Below are 16,505 nucleotides of genomic sequence, written 5' to 3' on the forward strand. Positions count from 1 at the left end.
TTGGGTTTTTTTTTTCTTCTATTCAATAGGCTAAGAATAGAAATTTCTTCGATCAAAGAAAATATATGGCCAAACGCTTGTGTTCTGTAGTACAGCACAACTTTGGTGGCGAATCGGCTCACAGTAACTTATGAGGACAGTTGTGCTGAAAAGTTAGTCTGGGTGCCATCCTAGACTCTATCTAGTTTTAATGCTAATGTCACATTTCCACACCGGGGCCAGACCAGGATGTTAACGTTTGCGGAAACGATAAAAAAAGTGTTTTTCACGGAATAGACACAATATTCTTACGTTCAGTGAGTTTTGGTGTCGCTTATATTGTACTTTTCGTTAACGAAAGCTGCCCGGCCGGACGCAGGTTTGGAAATATGATCGTATAAATGCTATAATTAACATACTAGTCTATATGTCCAACATTCTTAATCCACCTTGTTCAAAGTCTCAAATAACAGTTTTGCGTTTCATTCTGTTTTTTTTCCCATTCCAAATAAAATCAGACAGGAAACCAATATACAAATGTAGTTACAAGTTGAAAGTTTTGTATAATTCTTATGTGCGCTATTAGTTGTACTTGTCTGTGTTTAACCAAGGAGGTTAAAGAAAGGAAACCTCCTTGGTTTAACCAACAAGGTTTGACGCCGAATCACCCTATACGAGGAACATTGCTTCAACAATTTGGCAAGTAAACCATAGCTTTCTTGTTGTACAATCACGTTAATGCAGTTTTGTTTGGGCAATGCCGCTCTGGCTTGTTTGTCAACGTGAAACAATCGTTTATCTTTTGTCGTTTGTTTGTTTCTCAATAAAGAGGATGCAAACTTAGACACCTTTCAATGTAGTCTTGCCTAACTATGTTACAATAGCTTCCATACGGGATACCCAAGCCAGCGTTTCTGTGAATTGGTTGTTTTCCAAACGAAACCGGTTCAAAGCCACGGCGTCCTCTGATACAATTAACCCAAGCAGCGTAACCTATTGTCTATCAACCACTCAAACAAAGGCCGACCGTCACTCCAACCAATCACCGTGCGTCTTTCACAGCTTCAAAGGGTGCCGACAAGGTGGAAAGCGAAGCCATGACATCAAACGATTCGTGATGACAAGCTCAAAATAAAAGACTGAGTGCCGGCTTTTTTACCAATCATCTCCAGCGATGCTTGGCTGTATATAAAAGACGATTTGCCAGAAGACAAGTCACTCTTGAGTTGTGCTTCTTGAAGACACACCAACGCACGACCCCACATACTTCGTTTGTCGCTGCGATCTTCTTACGAGTACCCTACAGGTAAGTTTTTACTTATCTTTTACTTTATGTTTTGAAGTTGTGTATCTCGGCAAACGTATATTAGATAGAGAAGATATATTTGTGTACTTGTGTGGGATGTTTGTAGTTATACTGAGAACAGGCTTTCAAGTTCTAACTTTCAAGCTCTTCCAGTGTCTACATTAAGTGTGAGCCCAGCAAATGTTAGCACATCTTGTGCGCTTTGTATCTAGCACTGTATGAACTTTTCTGCGTCCTAGACGACCTATTTTGTACCCCGGTTTGTACCGTGGTGAATTCTGGAAAAAGACCCTATAGACAGACCAACGTCTAGTTTCTAACAGCTCGGAGTGCATTAGCATTAGATTAGAAACACGCAAGTATCTCTGAAACCAATGTAAGAAATTTTGAATGTTTCATCAGTTGAAATTGCTACATTTTCTAACGAATTGTTGTTGACATGCTTTGTTACAGAACCATGGCTGCTACCGTTTCTACCCATGTGTACGGCGGACCGGTCCCGTCCTTCCCCACCCCGGCGTCCTGGACGGTGTACTCCCCGGCTTACGGTCCGCCCTCTCCCGACTGGACCCCGTCACACGCACCGATGGATGTCCGAACACGGTGAGTTCAACATAAACACTTGATCATGTTGTGCATATGTTAAGTGTCACCTCCACAGACTTCTGGAAATGTTGACTCTATGCATGGAAAGGGAGTTTTGCAGCATCCCAAGCGTAGAGAACCTTGGCCCAAATAATGATGACCTCCGCCGCTTTGGAAGTCTGAGAAAGGAGGCTATTCATTACATACAGTTCGTATGTTTATTATTGACAAGGAAGAATAGCGGTATAGCGAAGTAGAGGCCGCTAAACAAATTCAGCTGTCTGTCCTTTGCACCATACACGTCCCCACTATGGGACGCACATCAAGTGGGTCCCAAAGTGTGTGTAGGCCCACCAAGGTTTTTTAACCTCCTTGGGCCCACAAATCTAAATCATCTAGGCCAGTGCGTAAGAGTTCTGTCTGTCTGTCCTGTTATTCTATTTCAGCTGATTTGACAAATTGTTTTAGGGGTGAGCTATACTAATGTCATGCTGTATTTTTCCATCTCAGGTCTCCCGTGCCGACTGCCACAAGACTCGCCAGCCCTCCTCTGAAGGCGACTCCGGAAACCTCCCGCCGGTCCTCCGGGTTCAGCTTCGCCTCCATGCCGAGCGACATCGCCAGGGAGAACGAGAAGAAAACCCCGGCTGCGGACTTCCCCGCGTCCGTGGTCAGCACGGCGTCTCCCGGCGTGCCGTACAGCGTGGATGTCACCTTCAGCGCACCGTTCAACTGGTACTCCCCGGGGAAGGTGGTCGCGGCGCCCCGCAGCATGTACCGAGTCAGCCCGTACTCCAGACCTGCAGCACAGACAACTTCCGCTAGGTTCCCGTGCGACATCTGCGGCAAGGTGTTCGCGAGTCGCCACGCCCTCAGCGGCCACGTCGGCGGAGCTCACCGTCAAGACGGCGACGCCGGTGACCGACAACACGAGTGCAAAGAGTGCGGGAAGACCTTCAACAAGTCGTCCACCCTAGCGGCCCACCAGCGCGTCCACACCGGCGAGAGGCCGTACATCTGTCCGATCTGCAACCGCGGGTTCTCCCAGCGCTCGTCCCTGGTGCCGCACCTGCGGACGCACAGCGGGGAGAAGCCGTACAGGTGCACCTTCTGTCCCCGGGCCTTCGCCGACGCCTCCACCCTGGTCAAGCACGTCCGCACGCACACCAACGAGAAGCCCTACAAGTGTGAGGTCTGCGGGATCGGCTTCACCCAGTCCGGAAACCTGAAACGTCATCAGAGGGTGCATCATGCGAAAAAGGACGACGCGGAACAGTAGTGTGTGCTTTTGGAGGACTCATAGTGGACTTTTAGTGTCTGTCCTTTAGTAGACCGTAAGTTGTCGGAAAGATGGTGGCATGTGCATCGGTCGAATGATTTCGGGTATTTGTTGCAATGTATCAGTACAAATGTAAATGTTCACTTTAGGCTTGCTGGACTTGCCTTGAGTGATACAAGTGTCTTGGATGGCTGGATCCTATCCTCTTCAGGCTGATCGAGTTGGAAGCGTAACTTATTATGTTATTTGGGTCTTGTTTATAGGATATTAATAAAGTTTTTCGTTTGTTGCAAAATAGTTTGTTGTGTTGTGTTGTGTTACATTTTGAAGTATGTTATAAGAATGGGTGCGGATGTGAATGTAAAAGTTAAAAACATTAAAAAAGCGAAGAGGTCATACAAATAACCTTCTCATTAATCTTCATTGTAAGATAACTTGATAAAATTCGAAAATTACTTCTGGACGTTTCGACAGAAATTTAGCGTCACTGTAATGAGCTGTGATTTTTAACCAGGATGTCTAACATTCATACATGTATCACCAATATAATTTAAATTCAAAGCGTGAACTTTATTTACATACATTTTAATGTATTGTGGTGTGTCTTTTTTGTACTAATGATCAGACCTATAGAGATGTCTGACTGAAATTTTTATATCTAGTGTCTTACAGCTTGTCCTCGCTCTGCAGTTGTGCAAAGTATGTATATCCCTCAGTCACCCGCCAGGCGGCGCACATCACCAGCATTTTTCCTAAAATATTCTTGGCAACAATTCTACGATTAAACTATAAGCCTGTGATTTTTGACAGGTATATCTTACCAAATTGGACCTGACGAGTACTTGGAAAATAATACAGTTCGTGACTGCAGTACAGTACTGTAAATAAGTTCGTTACCGCGAATTCAATAGCTCCATTTTCCCGCTGCCGCGAAATTAAATCCCCGCAGTGTTGATAAATAACGAACTTTTGTTTAGCGTCAGATCTAGAGCAGCTGCAACGTTTTACCGGTTCCATGTGAGAATAGCGTTCCGGAGAGTGTGTTTGATGACCTCTTGAAATTGACGTCCAATATACAAATATATGTGGGATGTATATACATAACGTTAAATGTATATATAGATATACATATATCAGCTGGTTCTTTCCCATATATACTCACTGAGATGTCTGGATGAATTGTTCTAACTTGCAGTGTTCTAACTATTATCCGACTAACCTCTCTCGCAACCGTCAGTCACAAATTTTAGGTATGACAGTTTCTTTCTTTGTCTCAGTTGAACGTATCCAAATGGTAGTGATGACAGCTATTGCCAGTATTGGGGAGAGTTATTGTGTGCTCCCCGTAATTTAAAAGGGATTCTGTATCCCCAAGTTTTAATTCCAGCTTTGCGACTGGTATCGTTTACCGGCTTCGATACGGCAATAGCTGCTGTGGACTACAGAATGGTGCAGAAAAAATATGAAGTTTCCCCGAATACTTAATTTCAACACTGTAAAACCTTGTTTACGGTCGTTTGTGTTTGTGCCACACAGGAATGGGTTCCTACGTATATGTGCTGATGGGTGTGGTAATCTGCGCCCTCCTTTGGGAGACCCATGGCCGAGAAGTGACAGGTCCCTTGATCAGCGAGACACAATGGTAGGTCCACTGTCGTCTACTTACACCCCCTTTAAGCTAGAGCCTGCCAATGTGCTGCGGTTTGACCAAATTGGAAAGATCGGTCAACGAATTCTATGGATAAAGAATGATTTTTTCCATGTTTTTGATATGTGATTTATTGTCTTTTAAATGCCACTTGTACACCCAGTATCATATTCCAGTTTTGAAATTAAGGGTCACACAAAATCCAATCTGGTCGCTGCACGGTCGCCCAGTAATGACCGTCTGTACACATTTTACTCATTTGCTCATTGATACCACCACAAAGAAGACAGCATATTTTTAAGTTCTTGAGAAAGCCCGAAAGTATTTTTAAACAAGTTGTCAGTTTGAAAATCAACATGTTAGAAACCAAAATTCAGTCAAGAATAGAAGCCATGTAGAAAAGCCGTTTTAGCTGTTTTAACATAAGTATATTTTTTTAGGTACGGTAGCCGCCCAGTTACCACTACTTACTGTCTGTGGGAGGGGCACAAGATGAGACCCGGCAGCAGCTGGTCAGAAGGAGAAGACTGTCTGGTGTGTTCTTGTGACTCCAGGGGTTTGTATTGTTCCAGGTAAGTTCTGATAAGCAAACTGACGAGGGCTTATTGCAAGGAATCGTTCACCGTCCTATAGCTGAGCTGAACTAATGACAACCACAACGGAGGCAGTATGTAGCGGTTATCTCACTGGACTACGCACGCGCGCATCTAGGACTTTACGCCAAAGTTCCATTGCGATTACACTGACGTGCGACTCATTTGCGTATGGTACTATGAGACCCAGATAAGCAGGTTATTGGGATTCGTAGTAGTGTTGCTACTCAATTAAAAACCAAAATGAAATTTAAATTTTATCAAAATGAAATTTGCAGTGATTAGAGGATGTTCACCTTTATAGTAACATAGGTCAGACATAGTGAAATATTTGTCAGAAGATGAAGATGAAACATTTTATTTCAAACCTTTATACGGTACAAAAGCGAGACTTATCAGACGTTGATGTTGCTTCCAGTCCCAGCCTCGACCAAGCCGTTCCAAGTTGCCAGCTGTTTGTGGACGAGTCCTGTCATTACGAGTTGGTCCAAAGTGCTAATCCCTGGTCGACCTGCCATACTTCCTCTGCTACCATCACTGGGTAGGAAATCCCAAAATACCGGCTTCGCCAGGACAACCTGCGTCAGCTGAACCAACGAACCGTGATTCTGTCTATCAAAAGGAATGACATAATAAAGTTGAACAGGAAATATTACTGCGTAGATTCTTTTCTATGGGGTAAACAATTAGACATAGTAGAAGTGTACGTGTACGTATACCATGAAACGGTAGCGTCCAGTGTAAAGCCTGTATCACAATTCAATCGAGTGCCTGCCGATTATTTCAGATCGGTTGCGGCTCGCCAAATTTCAAAACCATCCGAGTGTCGACCGTATTTTTCCCTGAAAATCTGCCCTGTCACAAATTGGACGGGGCAAGGACGACGTCCATGCAACACTAATGTTTATATATCAACCATGAACCTGAATCTCTGGACTTTGAATCAGAGCGTCCATAATGAACAAACTTTGTTAAGCTCTGCATCTAGAACTTTGGTCCTTCTGTTCTATGTGTGGATCGCGTTTGGAACTTCTATGGTTCCGTACCGATAACCTCTTAAGGATATGACGTCAAACTCTAATTATAACGTACAGATATCGACATGCATATACAAATGTATGTATATATAACGTTATATACTGGTACCAGGTGGTCATTTCCCAAACACTTTCTGACTTAGTGCTTCTGGCATTTCTATCCTATAAAATTGAAGTATCCACATTCAACATATTCACAAAAGGCACAAATCCATACAAGGTATGGCGATTTCGTTCTTATGATTATACTACGTGTATCTGTATATAAACGCCGTAACTTACGTTGGAGTTTTACATATAATCTAATGTGATTTGGATTCTTTGGTACGTAACGCTATATGTATATAGTCTGTGTGACAATTTTTCGTTGCTTGAGACGCATTGTTTTGCACACAAAAAAGTAAAACGAAATTATAGTTTTTCGAATACCTATGTTTTAAACGTTAAACTTTGCAAGGGCCCAAAACAACAACAGCACGAACATATGTTTCATTGGCTGTCTGTTTTCTGAATCGCAGGAATGAGTGCCTACGTGTTGCTCATTGCGGCGGCCTGTACCCTCTGGTGCGGGGCAGAAGGATATGCCGGTCTTGACCCTTTGTACAGCCAGACAACTTGGTATGTACCGGCGGTGAATTTCTCCAATGCATATTTCATTTGATCCTGTCTATAGAGTTTTTGAATGGGATATTTTGAGAAATTTGTATGAATTTTCGTTCGTTGGTCGGTAGCTGACCTGGGAAAGGTTTACGCATAGCCAAGTATTTGTTCTTTGCTATTTCTAGTGACATCACAGGAAGAGAGATCTTTTGGCAGAACAGAACACAAGATTTTCAGTTAATGACGCAGTAAATAAACCTAGCCTGTGTTGTCCACTCTCGCTGCCGAGGCTTATTGTTTGTTTTGTTTGAGCCTTTATTTATACTCCATTCGGCCGCCGGAGCCGCTTTTCGTGGAGGTCGAGTTCGGGCCTCCTCTCTGATCAGAGCTTGTCGCTATTCACCTCCAACTCGAGAGAACCATTTCCCTCCTCAGAGTCAGAATTCTAAGTCGCTATGGAAATCAGTCCAAGATGAACTCAAGATTCTATATCACCATTAAACCCAGACAATATGGTAAAGGATAATTCTCAGTCTCTCAATGGCTAGTTCATGTAAGCATATACAGTATGCATAAATCAGCAAAATCAATATGTTCCTATTTCTTCTACCTAATTCTGATACACCGGGTAAGAACAGTAAACCATGTGTTAGATATAATCAATCTCTGCTGTATACGTAGGTACGGTATCGGCACTCAGCGTCCGCGTCCCGTCACTTGGCAGTATTGTATGTGGGAGGGGCACAGGATGAGGGTCGGCAGCAGCTGGCAGGTCGGCTGTGTAGAATACAGCTGTAGGAATGATGGCTTTTACTATGTCAGGTAAGTGAAGAGGGAGTATGGTCATAAAAATGCAGTGTGTGTGTATGTGCGTGTGCGTGCGTGTGTCTGTGTGTGTGTGCGCGCGTGTGTGTGTATGTGCGTGTGTGTGTGTGTTTCTGTGTGTGCGTGTTTGTGTGTTTGTTTGTATATGTGTGTGTGTGTGTGCGCGCGCGCGTGTGTGTGTGCGTGTGTGTATGAATCATTAACTTAAAGGTATATCCCAATCCATATGGTGTCTTTCTTTTCTTGCATTTCTTGCATACTGCATCAGGAGCACTAGATTCTCTTGTAAGATATCCTGTAAAATATCGCACAGAAAGTAAATACTAGTAACTAATCAATTTATCTCCAAGCAGATCCTACGGTGCCATAAGATAGTATCAAAGCTGACCAAGGACTATAGACAGCCAAAGGGTGCTCCGGTCACGGCACATTTGACTCCCTTTGGCCGACCATACTCCTTGGCCAGTTCTGATAATATCTTATGGTACTGAATGATCTGCTTGGAGATTGTAATCAATCCGATCCGTCCTTGCAGCCTTACTGGCAGATCTCTTCAGAAGACCACTCCACGATATTGCATAAACTTTGTGGATGAAAACTGCAATCGTCATTCTGTGCAGTCGAGCAATCCATGGGCTACCTGCGACGGTGGTAGTACGACGACGGTCGTCCCTGGGTAGCAAACCACTTAACTTTGACATCAGGCAACCTGCAACCTGATCAGTCAGGACAACCAGCAACTGTTGCTAGTCCAGTTGGTTATCAACAAAATAAAACATAACCACGTGGAAGGTTTTGTTTGCACTTATAACTGTCATTCAGAAAAAAACAATAGCAAATGTGCTTAAAAACTTGTTCCCAAGTGAATGAGCATCCTCACCTCTAGTTGTCACCTCCTAGCCCATCAGGACAATTCAGCACCGTGACTAGGACTGTTACTATGCGTTTGACTATAAAGAGGACGCCTAACTCTAACCCTAATCCAAATTTTAACTAAAAACTAACCCTAATTCTGACGCTAACGACCCCTAACACCGTCGCCCTGTATATGGAGCCGAATTGTTCTAACCGGCGTGTTGATCGGCTAGGAGCCGAATCGTACAGGTGCGAAACCGTTTCTCCTGCAACCGTTAAGGTATACCATAACTGTTTGGCACTCATGGCTAGTATAGAAATACTGATACGGAGGGTAGTTATAATGTTATAGAGTATTTTGGCATCGATCATGATCACAGTAATACCCCCAAATTTTGATCATTTGTGTTGGTATGTTTATCAGTATGCATTGACCTCCCTAGAATAATTCGGCGTTGGCTTGTATACTAGTGATCTCCCATCATTGTCCTAAATCTTACATCATCGTCTTCAATCTTGGTTAAGTTACATATAAAAAAAAAAAAATTATATACATAAGACTGATAAGCAGCGAACCCTGGCGGTGATGGTGTGTATATACAGTACTGTTATTTCGAAGAGCTAAAAACTAGAAATCCACAAAAGGTGACCGTCTGTCTGACTTCCCGACAATATTTGTCTAAACCAACTGAGGAGGAACGACCGCCTAGCGAGCATCGCACCGCATGAAGGCCAATCCAAACTTCTCTTGGCACGCAGGTATATAGACACACTGCGGTGTTTGAGGGGTGGTTTTGCTTAACGGTCATTCCTGTCGGATTTTCTATCAGAATCAGCGGACAGTGCACGCAAGGTGAGCTAGTTCTTATAAATTTTGTACTTTATACGTAAGTCGGCCTGCATTTTACAGAAATCTGTGACGAGACAAGGTAAAAGATCTGGTACATAGTGAAGTCGCAGTGAAATGCTTTTCCGATTTGAGAGATACTGTGGTGCGCAGGGGCAATTTCTGTGGTCCCGACGTCAGCCATACGCCCCTTAAGGAAGCAAACTGAAGATGCTTATCCATTGATGTTTCAGGAAACGCGTGTCGAAAATCGCTGGATTACAATGATATAGGCAAGCTATATAGAAAATTGCAATACCACTGTTCAAAGTGTTCCCACTACCTGCTACGCACTCTCTGTGCTAATATTCCTGTACGATAAAGTCATTAAAAACGTTCATGAAGATTGGACATCCAGGTAAATAATATCTAAAGGCAGGTCAATCCCCACAACTGCATTGAGTTGCCTTCATAATCTTCTCAATATCAAGCTTCATGGTAAACCATGAAGAATTTGTAGGTCTCAACCCATTTTGCCACTTTGAATCACTAAAAATTCTAGCCAAAGACAAGAAAAATTCTAAGGAGCAGAAATAGACCTTCTTGTCCACACACGCCTATTCTCTACCAGTCTAACTCCGCTGGCTATAGCAATGGGGAGAATAATTTGTCTGGGCAATTTGGCCAACACAGGGTGTACCCGCCAGAAGGGGGAATGCTAACCCTCCAACTGACTCTCCTGACCAATTATTCCCTTTTTTGGAAATTCTACGTATCTACACTCCCACATTGGCCTGGTGGAGGCTAATATATGCCCACCTGCGGTCTTTGGTATTACTTTGCTATAAGACAGAAGATGGTAGCCTCCATAGCAGGCTTTCTGGGGCCGGCAATCAGAAAAGGCCAGCAATCAGCGACCGAGTACAAATAGAAATGGCTAGCAAAAGTGTATTATGAGCCAAAAAAGGCTCCAGAAAGCCTGCTATGGAGGCTAGAGGATGGGATGTTTTCTTTAAGGATTTGTTTCCCTGAGATCATTTCCTTGTGTACACAAAGGTACATCGCAGGCGGTGTTGTTTTGACTTTTGAAAATCGCAGACACAACATCTTTCAGGCAAAGGAGTATTGTATGAAAACTGTGACGAGTCAAGTCTACGGTGCTTCATATTGCAAAACCATGCACGGTTTGTCTGGTAAGCTGTTGTAACGGTAACTTTAGAACACTGTATCAAGAAAAGTTTGGCAAAATGGCGGACTTTGTTGGCGGGAAATATTGACTGAGGGTTGGGGCCTTAATCGTCTGTAAATGTCAGATGACGCCATCATGAATTAGTGACGTCAGCGCGTGACATTGTTTGATTGATATCTTCTAGTAATGCTTCAACCAAGGGGCGTTGACGAATATGCGGCTTACTTTACAAACCCACGTTAGCGTTTCTTTAGCTTTGAGCGTAATATAACTAATATCCAAGTATTGGTTGAAGGAGATCGTTGTTTTCTTCTGATTGGTTCAGTTTTCCGACTGCTTGAAGGCGCTGGTTGTAAGAAAATTGGCGTCAATCAGAAGAAGATAAGGATCTCCTCTCCTTTAACTCCCTATGCCTGCTTGAGAATAGTTTTCTAACACGATGTTTCAATGTCGTCACAAGGATACAAGATGAGGATTTTCATCGCACTTGTACTGGTGATGTGCGTCACCTGGCGGGTGACTGAGGGATATACATACTTCGCGCAACTCCAGAGCGAGGACAGGCTGTAAGATATAAATCATCAGAAATTCGAGATTTGCACCAAAATACTTTTAGTCAGACATGCATCTCTATAGCTTTAACCGTTATGAAAAAAAGAACACCACGATACACTAGGAAATACATCTTTAAAAAAGTTGCATTCTTTTTTTTTATCACGAATCGAAATGATACGTTTATGAAGGTTAGACATCCATGGCCAGGAAATAAATGTAAATTAAGATCGTTGCTATTGATCGGCTAAGCCTGACGCTGAATCCTAATTTCCTAATTCCTAATTCTAGATTGAATTTCCTAATTCTAGATTGAATCATCTCTAAATGACCCTCTAAATATGTCTTATTTTCTTGAAGGTACGGCCCCGAGGGTAACGTCCGAGTGGTCAGCACCCAGTACTGTGAGTGGGAGGGGAAGAAGATGATGATCGGCAGTAGCTGGAAGACTACAGGGTGTGAGCAGTGCTCCTGTAGCGAGGCTGGGCTTTTCTGTGCCGGGTATGTATACGTGAACTTGCTTTTTACCTCCGGGGCAATGTATAACATCATTTAGAAAATAACTGCAATATCTGTTTGTTGGATTTGCATATATTTCGGCAGTTATTGAGATTCCGAGGAAATTATTGCTGTTTGGGGCCCCCTGGCCTGGATGTATTTTCAGCTACAAGAGCATTATAGAACGACACCCCTTCCGTATCATTTGACCTGCGTACGAGGAGTTAGATCGATGAACGGGCTTACTAAGAGAAACCATCACAGTTGTACAAATGGGTACCTGACTTCGGTAAGGGGGGCAGAACTTGCTGTTAAAAGATAAGTTACTAACTTGAGTGCAGTGCCACATTGTCCACGCCTGTCACAATGCACCCCCCCCCCCTAAAATTCTAAAGAGTCCATCCATGTGTTATGTACAGCTCGGGTCGCTACCTGGTCCCTGACCATTGCCTGCTGCTGGTGGATGAGACGTGCCAGACGGAGCTGGTGGACGCGAACGACCCCTTCTCTCCCTGCGGCATGCCGCAAGTCTTCCACGGGAAGTGAGCTGCAGTACCCACAAGAACCTATTGGTTCATGGAAACTTCATTTGCTTTTTGTAAGGTCCTTACTTAGAAGTAACAGCCCCTGTTTTCTTTACTAATATATCTAGTGGAGTTATAGTAATAAACACGTATTCATCAAGCTTCCTTCTGTGTGCTTTTAATTTTTGTGACGCGTGGTTTCCAAAGCTCTTTTTACTTTCCATTAATGAATGAAGACCTTTATTGTACATTCATACCCACTGGGTTTAGTACAGGTCACAACAAATGATACAACATGATATAATGATACAATGAATCTACACTACTCAAGGATCGTATTCTACTGCGTACATTCGGCTTCTTCTCGTTTCTTTGTGATATTGAAAATGTAAGAACAGATATGCTTTATAAGTAAAGGTTTGTCTAGATTCATAAGGAATATAAATTTGTCTATATTACTTAGTTGTATGAAGTGGGGGAACATGGATTCTATTAGTCTGTAGAGTTCAGCTCTCTCTTTCTTGTACAAACTACATTCTACTACAAAATGATGTTCGTCTTCTAACTTATCTAGATTGCAGTATCTACATATTCGTTGTTCTAGAGGAGTGCGGTTATGTCTTCCGGTTTCGATGTGTAATTTGTGGCAACTGACTCGTAGTTTTGTGACGGCCGTCCTGTGCCGAATATTGTCAATATCCAGGTATTGTTCCACATTATAAGTGGACTTGAACAGTCTGTAAGACCTCAATTTGTTTTTAGCGGATCCACCTTTGTTGTCATTGTGTATCTCTCTTAGAAAAGTTCGAAAATAAATGTCTTTCAGACGCTGATTGATAGAATTGATAATTTGAGACGAATTTGTATTGTGCTGTAGAGGACAATGCCATACATAACCATAGCCGCATTCCTCCAGTGACTGGCGAACTCCTGACGCCCAACACTTGGCTCCAGCCTTGTCTAAATCTATCTGGCAAGAAAGAGCGTCTGACTGGAAACTGTCTGCTGGTACTTTCTGGCGAAGTCTAATTAAGTGTTTAATAGCATTTAGGGAGGCTTCCAAATGAATGGGGAACCTCCCTAACTCGGCTCTAGCGGCTGAATAGTGTGTATATAGAAATTTTGGGTAAGTTTGATCACGATAAGGAAAACATGATTGTGATTTTTTCAAACAGTTTGAAATGAAAATCAATCGGAGTAGATGGTATCCTTTTTATCTCTTCGTTGTTTTTGTGGGATATTCAACTTTCATATTCACAACCGCACTCATGCACACAGTATACACCACACAAGAGAACAAACGATTTCGCAAACAAAAACTTTATTGTGTTTTAAACACAAGAAAGTAAATTGCATGGTAGTCCGACAATGGAACACACATAGTGCCGCTTCCAATTCGACCAGTCTGTAGAGGATAGGATCCAGCCATCCAAGAAACTAGTATCACAGAAAGCAAGTCCTGCAAGCCTAAAGTGAATTACAACATATATATGCGCACTGATACATCGTAAAATCTACAAGGAATTCTGAATGTTGAACTCTGACAGCTTCCGGTCGCCATCTTGTTTCTGGTCTGGATAAGGACAGTTCCAAGTTTACAGTACCATCATGGATCAGTAGTCGACACTGTACAACCAAGGACGTTATATATATATATATATATATATATATAACGTCCTTGGTCCAGCCTAGTCACAGAATTCCAATATTATACTTCCAGGCATAAATATCATAATACTAGTACATAGCAACATATAATAGTAACTCCTAGTTACACAATCTCTCCGCTGCTTTCAAGTCCTCCAAAAGTACACACTACTGCTGCGCGTCCTCCTTCTTGACGTGCACCCTCTGATGACGCTTGAGGTTTCCTGACTGGGTGAAGCCGATACCGCAGACCTCACACTTGTAGGGCTTCTCGTTGGTGTGCGTGCGGACGTGCTTGACCAGGGTGGAGGCGTCGGCGAAGGCCCGAGGACAGAAGGTGCACCTGTACGGCTTCTCCCCGCTGTGCGTCCGCAGGTGCGGCACCAGGGACGAGCGTTGGGAGAACCCGCGGTTGCAGATCGGGCAGATGTACGGCCTCTCGCCGGTGTGGACGCGCTGGTGGGCCGCTAGGGTGGACGACTTGTTGAAGGTCTTGCCGCACTCTTTGCACTCGTGTTGTCGGTCGCCGGCGTCGCCGTCTTGACGGTGAGCTCCGCCGACGTGGCCGCTGAGGGCGTGGCGACTGGCGTACACCTTGCCGCAGATGTCGCACGGGAACCTAGCGGAAGTTGTCGGTGCTGCAGGTCTGGAGTACGGGCTGACTCGGTACAGGCTGCGGGGCGCCGCGGCCACCTTCCCCGCCGGGCTGTACCAGTTGAACGGTGCGCTGAACGTGACGTCCACGCTGTACGGCACGCCGGGAGACGCAGTGCTGACCACGGACGCGGGGAAGTCCGCTGCCGGGGATCTCTTCTCGTTCTCCTTGGCGATGTCGCTCGGCATGGAGGCGAAGCTGAACCCGGAGGACCGGCGGGAGGGTTCCGGAGTCGCCTTCAGAGGAGGGCTGGCGTGTCTCGTGGCAGTCGACACGGGAGACCTGAGATGGAAAAAATACAATACGACATTAGGATAACTCGCCTCTTAAAACGATTTGTCCTTCAATCACGCTATATGTGAAAGTTGGAATACGGCAAATGGGCCCCATGTTCACTAGACAAAATGACCCTACATAATTTAGATTTGTAGTTCTTGAACCTGTATGATGTAAAAGGACAGTCAAACACGTAAACGTAAAAGAAATAGTTACAATTCGTTCAGTGACCAAATATCATTGGTCATTTAGTTGAAAGAGTGTTATATCAAATGTCCATAGTAGGAACCTATGAAGAAATATTGTATATTCTATAATACCCACATCTTACGTACACAAACGCAGCATCATCTACTATTTATACATGTATGTTAAACTCACCGTGTTCTGACCTCCACCGGTGCGTGTGACGGGGTCCAGTCGGGAGAGGGCAGACCGTAAGCCGGGGAGTACACCGTCCAGGACGCCGGGGTGGGGAAGGACGGGACCGGTCCGCCGTACACATGGGTGGAAACGGTAGCAGCCATGGTTCTGTAACAAAACATGTCAACAACAATTCGTTAGAAAATGTTGAAATTCCATCATTACAGGTAAATGAAACATCTCTTACCTTGGTTTCACAGATTTTTAATGCACTCTGGGCTGTTAGAAAATAGACGTTGGTCTGCCTATTGGGTCTTTTTTCAATATAGCAAGAGTCTAGAACGCATAAACGCTCATACAGTTCTAGATACAAAGCGCACAATTAGATGTGCTTACATTTGCTTGACTCACACTCAATGTAGTCACCGGAAGACATTGGCGTTAGAACTCGAAAGCCATTCGTAACGTTAACAGTTCTTAGCATAACTACAAACACCCTCCACACAAGTATAGAAATATATCTTCACTATTATACGTTTGCCGAGATACACAACTTCAAAACGTTAAGTAGGATATAAGTAAAAGCTTACCTGTAAGGCACTCGTAAGAAGATCTCAGCGACAAACGAAGTAGGTCACTAGGTGGGCTCGTGCGTTGGTGTGTCTTCAAGAAGCACAACTCAAGAGTGACTTGTCTTCTGGCAAATCGTCTTTTATATACAGCCAAGCATCGCTGGATATGATTGGTAAAAAAGCCGGCACTCAGTCGCTTATTTTGTCACTTGTCATCACGAATCGTTTGATGTCGTGGCTTGGCTTCGCTTTCCACCTTGTCGGCACCCTTTGAAGTTGTGAAAGACGCACGGTGATTGGTCGGAGTGACTGTCGGCCTTTGTTTGAGTGGTTGATAGACAATGGGTTACGCTGCTTGGGCTAATTGTATCAGAGGACGCCGTGACTTTGAACTGGTTTCGTTTGGAAAACAACCAATTCACAGAAACGCTGGCTTGGGTATCCGATAATCTATGGAAGCTATTGTACCCTAGTTAGGTAAGAATTCATTGAAAGGTGCCTAAGTTTGCGACCTCTTTATTGAGAAACAAACAAACGACAAAAGATGAACGATTGTTTCACGCTGACGAACAAGCCAGAGCGGCATTTGACCAAAACAAGGAGCTTTTTTTGCCAAAACAGACAGCATTTACGCGATTGTACAAGAAGAAAACTTGCTATATTTTACTTGCCAAATTAAGTTGAATCTATGTTTCG

General features: G+C 43.8%; 4 protein-coding genes and 1 long non-coding RNA gene across 5 annotated transcripts; 4 read left to right on the forward strand and 1 right to left on the reverse strand.

Annotated features, from left to right (window-relative positions):
* The first annotated feature begins 1,715 nt into the window (after nucleotides 1-1,715).
* LOC118427646 (zinc finger protein 768-like) lies at nucleotides 1,716-3,182 on the forward strand. Its single transcript, XM_035837536.1, has 2 exons — nucleotides 1,716-1,888; nucleotides 2,381-3,182. The coding sequence occupies exons 1-2, from the start codon at nucleotides 1,725-1,727 to the stop codon at nucleotides 3,147-3,149; spliced, it is 933 nt and encodes a 310-aa protein (XP_035693429.1). The 5' UTR covers nucleotides 1,716-1,724; the 3' UTR covers nucleotides 3,150-3,182.
* A 1,123-nt stretch (nucleotides 3,183-4,305) lies between these two features.
* On the forward strand, nucleotides 4,306-6,045 carry LOC118427668. Its single transcript, XM_035837564.1, has 4 exons — nucleotides 4,306-4,399; nucleotides 4,686-4,791; nucleotides 5,238-5,369; nucleotides 5,809-6,045. The coding sequence occupies exons 1-4, from the start codon at nucleotides 4,324-4,326 to the stop codon at nucleotides 5,933-5,935; spliced, it is 441 nt and encodes a 146-aa protein (XP_035693457.1). The 5' UTR covers nucleotides 4,306-4,323; the 3' UTR covers nucleotides 5,936-6,045.
* Nucleotides 6,046-6,536: 491 nt separating this feature from the next.
* LOC118427678 lies at nucleotides 6,537-8,836 on the forward strand. Its single transcript, XR_004832563.1, has 4 exons — nucleotides 6,537-6,647; nucleotides 6,946-7,045; nucleotides 7,709-7,849; nucleotides 8,388-8,836. It is a non-coding gene; the product is annotated as an uncharacterized LOC118427678 (long non-coding RNA).
* Nucleotides 8,837-9,417: 581 nt separating this feature from the next.
* On the forward strand, nucleotides 9,418-12,461 carry LOC118427673 (prostate-associated microseminoprotein-like). Its single transcript, XM_035837568.1, has 4 exons — nucleotides 9,418-9,560; nucleotides 11,183-11,288; nucleotides 11,635-11,775; nucleotides 12,192-12,461. Exons 2-4 carry the CDS (start codon nucleotides 11,191-11,193, stop codon nucleotides 12,316-12,318), a joined length of 366 nt encoding a protein of 121 aa, XP_035693461.1. The 5' UTR covers nucleotides 9,418-9,560; nucleotides 11,183-11,190; the 3' UTR covers nucleotides 12,319-12,461.
* A 1,508-nt stretch (nucleotides 12,462-13,969) lies between these two features.
* On the reverse strand, nucleotides 13,970-15,993 carry LOC118427647 (zinc finger protein GLI4-like). The gene is made up of 3 exons (XM_035837537.1): nucleotides 15,828-15,993; nucleotides 15,256-15,405; nucleotides 13,970-14,880 (listed from the first exon to the last, which is right to left on the reverse strand). The coding sequence occupies exons 2-3, from the start codon at nucleotides 15,399-15,401 to the stop codon at nucleotides 14,112-14,114; spliced, it is 915 nt and encodes a 304-aa protein (XP_035693430.1). The 5' UTR covers nucleotides 15,402-15,405; nucleotides 15,828-15,993; the 3' UTR covers nucleotides 13,970-14,111.
* Nucleotides 15,994-16,505: the final 512 nt, after the last annotated feature.

This window comes from Branchiostoma floridae, chromosome 12 (genome assembly GCF_000003815.2).
Source record: "Branchiostoma floridae strain S238N-H82 chromosome 12, Bfl_VNyyK, whole genome shotgun sequence".
Classification (NCBI taxonomy): domain Eukaryota; kingdom Metazoa; phylum Chordata; class Leptocardii; order Amphioxiformes; family Branchiostomatidae; genus Branchiostoma; species Branchiostoma floridae.

Coding starts and splice junctions, on each gene's coding strand:
- LOC118427646 (XM_035837536.1), top strand. CDS start 1,725: ATGCTTTGTTACAGAACCATGGCTGCTACCGTTTCTACCCATGTGTAC. Junction 1,889..2,380: donor CCGATGGATGTCCGAACACG/GTGAGTTCAACA, acceptor TTTCCATCTCAG/GTCTCCCGTGCCGACTGCCA.
- LOC118427668 (XM_035837564.1), top strand. CDS start 4,324: ATGAATTGTTCTAACTTGCAGTGTTCTAACTATTATCCGACTAACCTC. Junction 4,400..4,685: donor CCGTCAGTCACAAATTTTAG/GTATGACAGTTT, acceptor TGTGCCACACAG/GAATGGGTTCCTACGTATAT. Junction 4,792..5,237: donor TTGATCAGCGAGACACAATG/GTAGGTCCACTG, acceptor ATATTTTTTTAG/GTACGGTAGCCGCCCAGTTA.
- LOC118427673 (XM_035837568.1), top strand. CDS start 11,191: ATGAGGATTTTCATCGCACTTGTACTGGTGATGTGCGTCACCTGGCGG. Junction 11,289..11,634: donor CTCCAGAGCGAGGACAGGCT/GTAAGATATAAA, acceptor ATTTTCTTGAAG/GTACGGCCCCGAGGGTAACG. Junction 11,776..12,191: donor GCTGGGCTTTTCTGTGCCGG/GTATGTATACGT, acceptor TGTTATGTACAG/CTCGGGTCGCTACCTGGTCC.
- LOC118427647 (XM_035837537.1), bottom strand. CDS start 15,401: ATGGCTGCTACCGTTTCCACCCATGTGTACGGCGGACCGGTCCCGTCC. Junction 14,881..15,255: donor CCGGTGGAGGTCAGAACACG/GTGAGTTTAACA, acceptor TTTCCATCTCAG/GTCTCCCGTGTCGACTGCCA.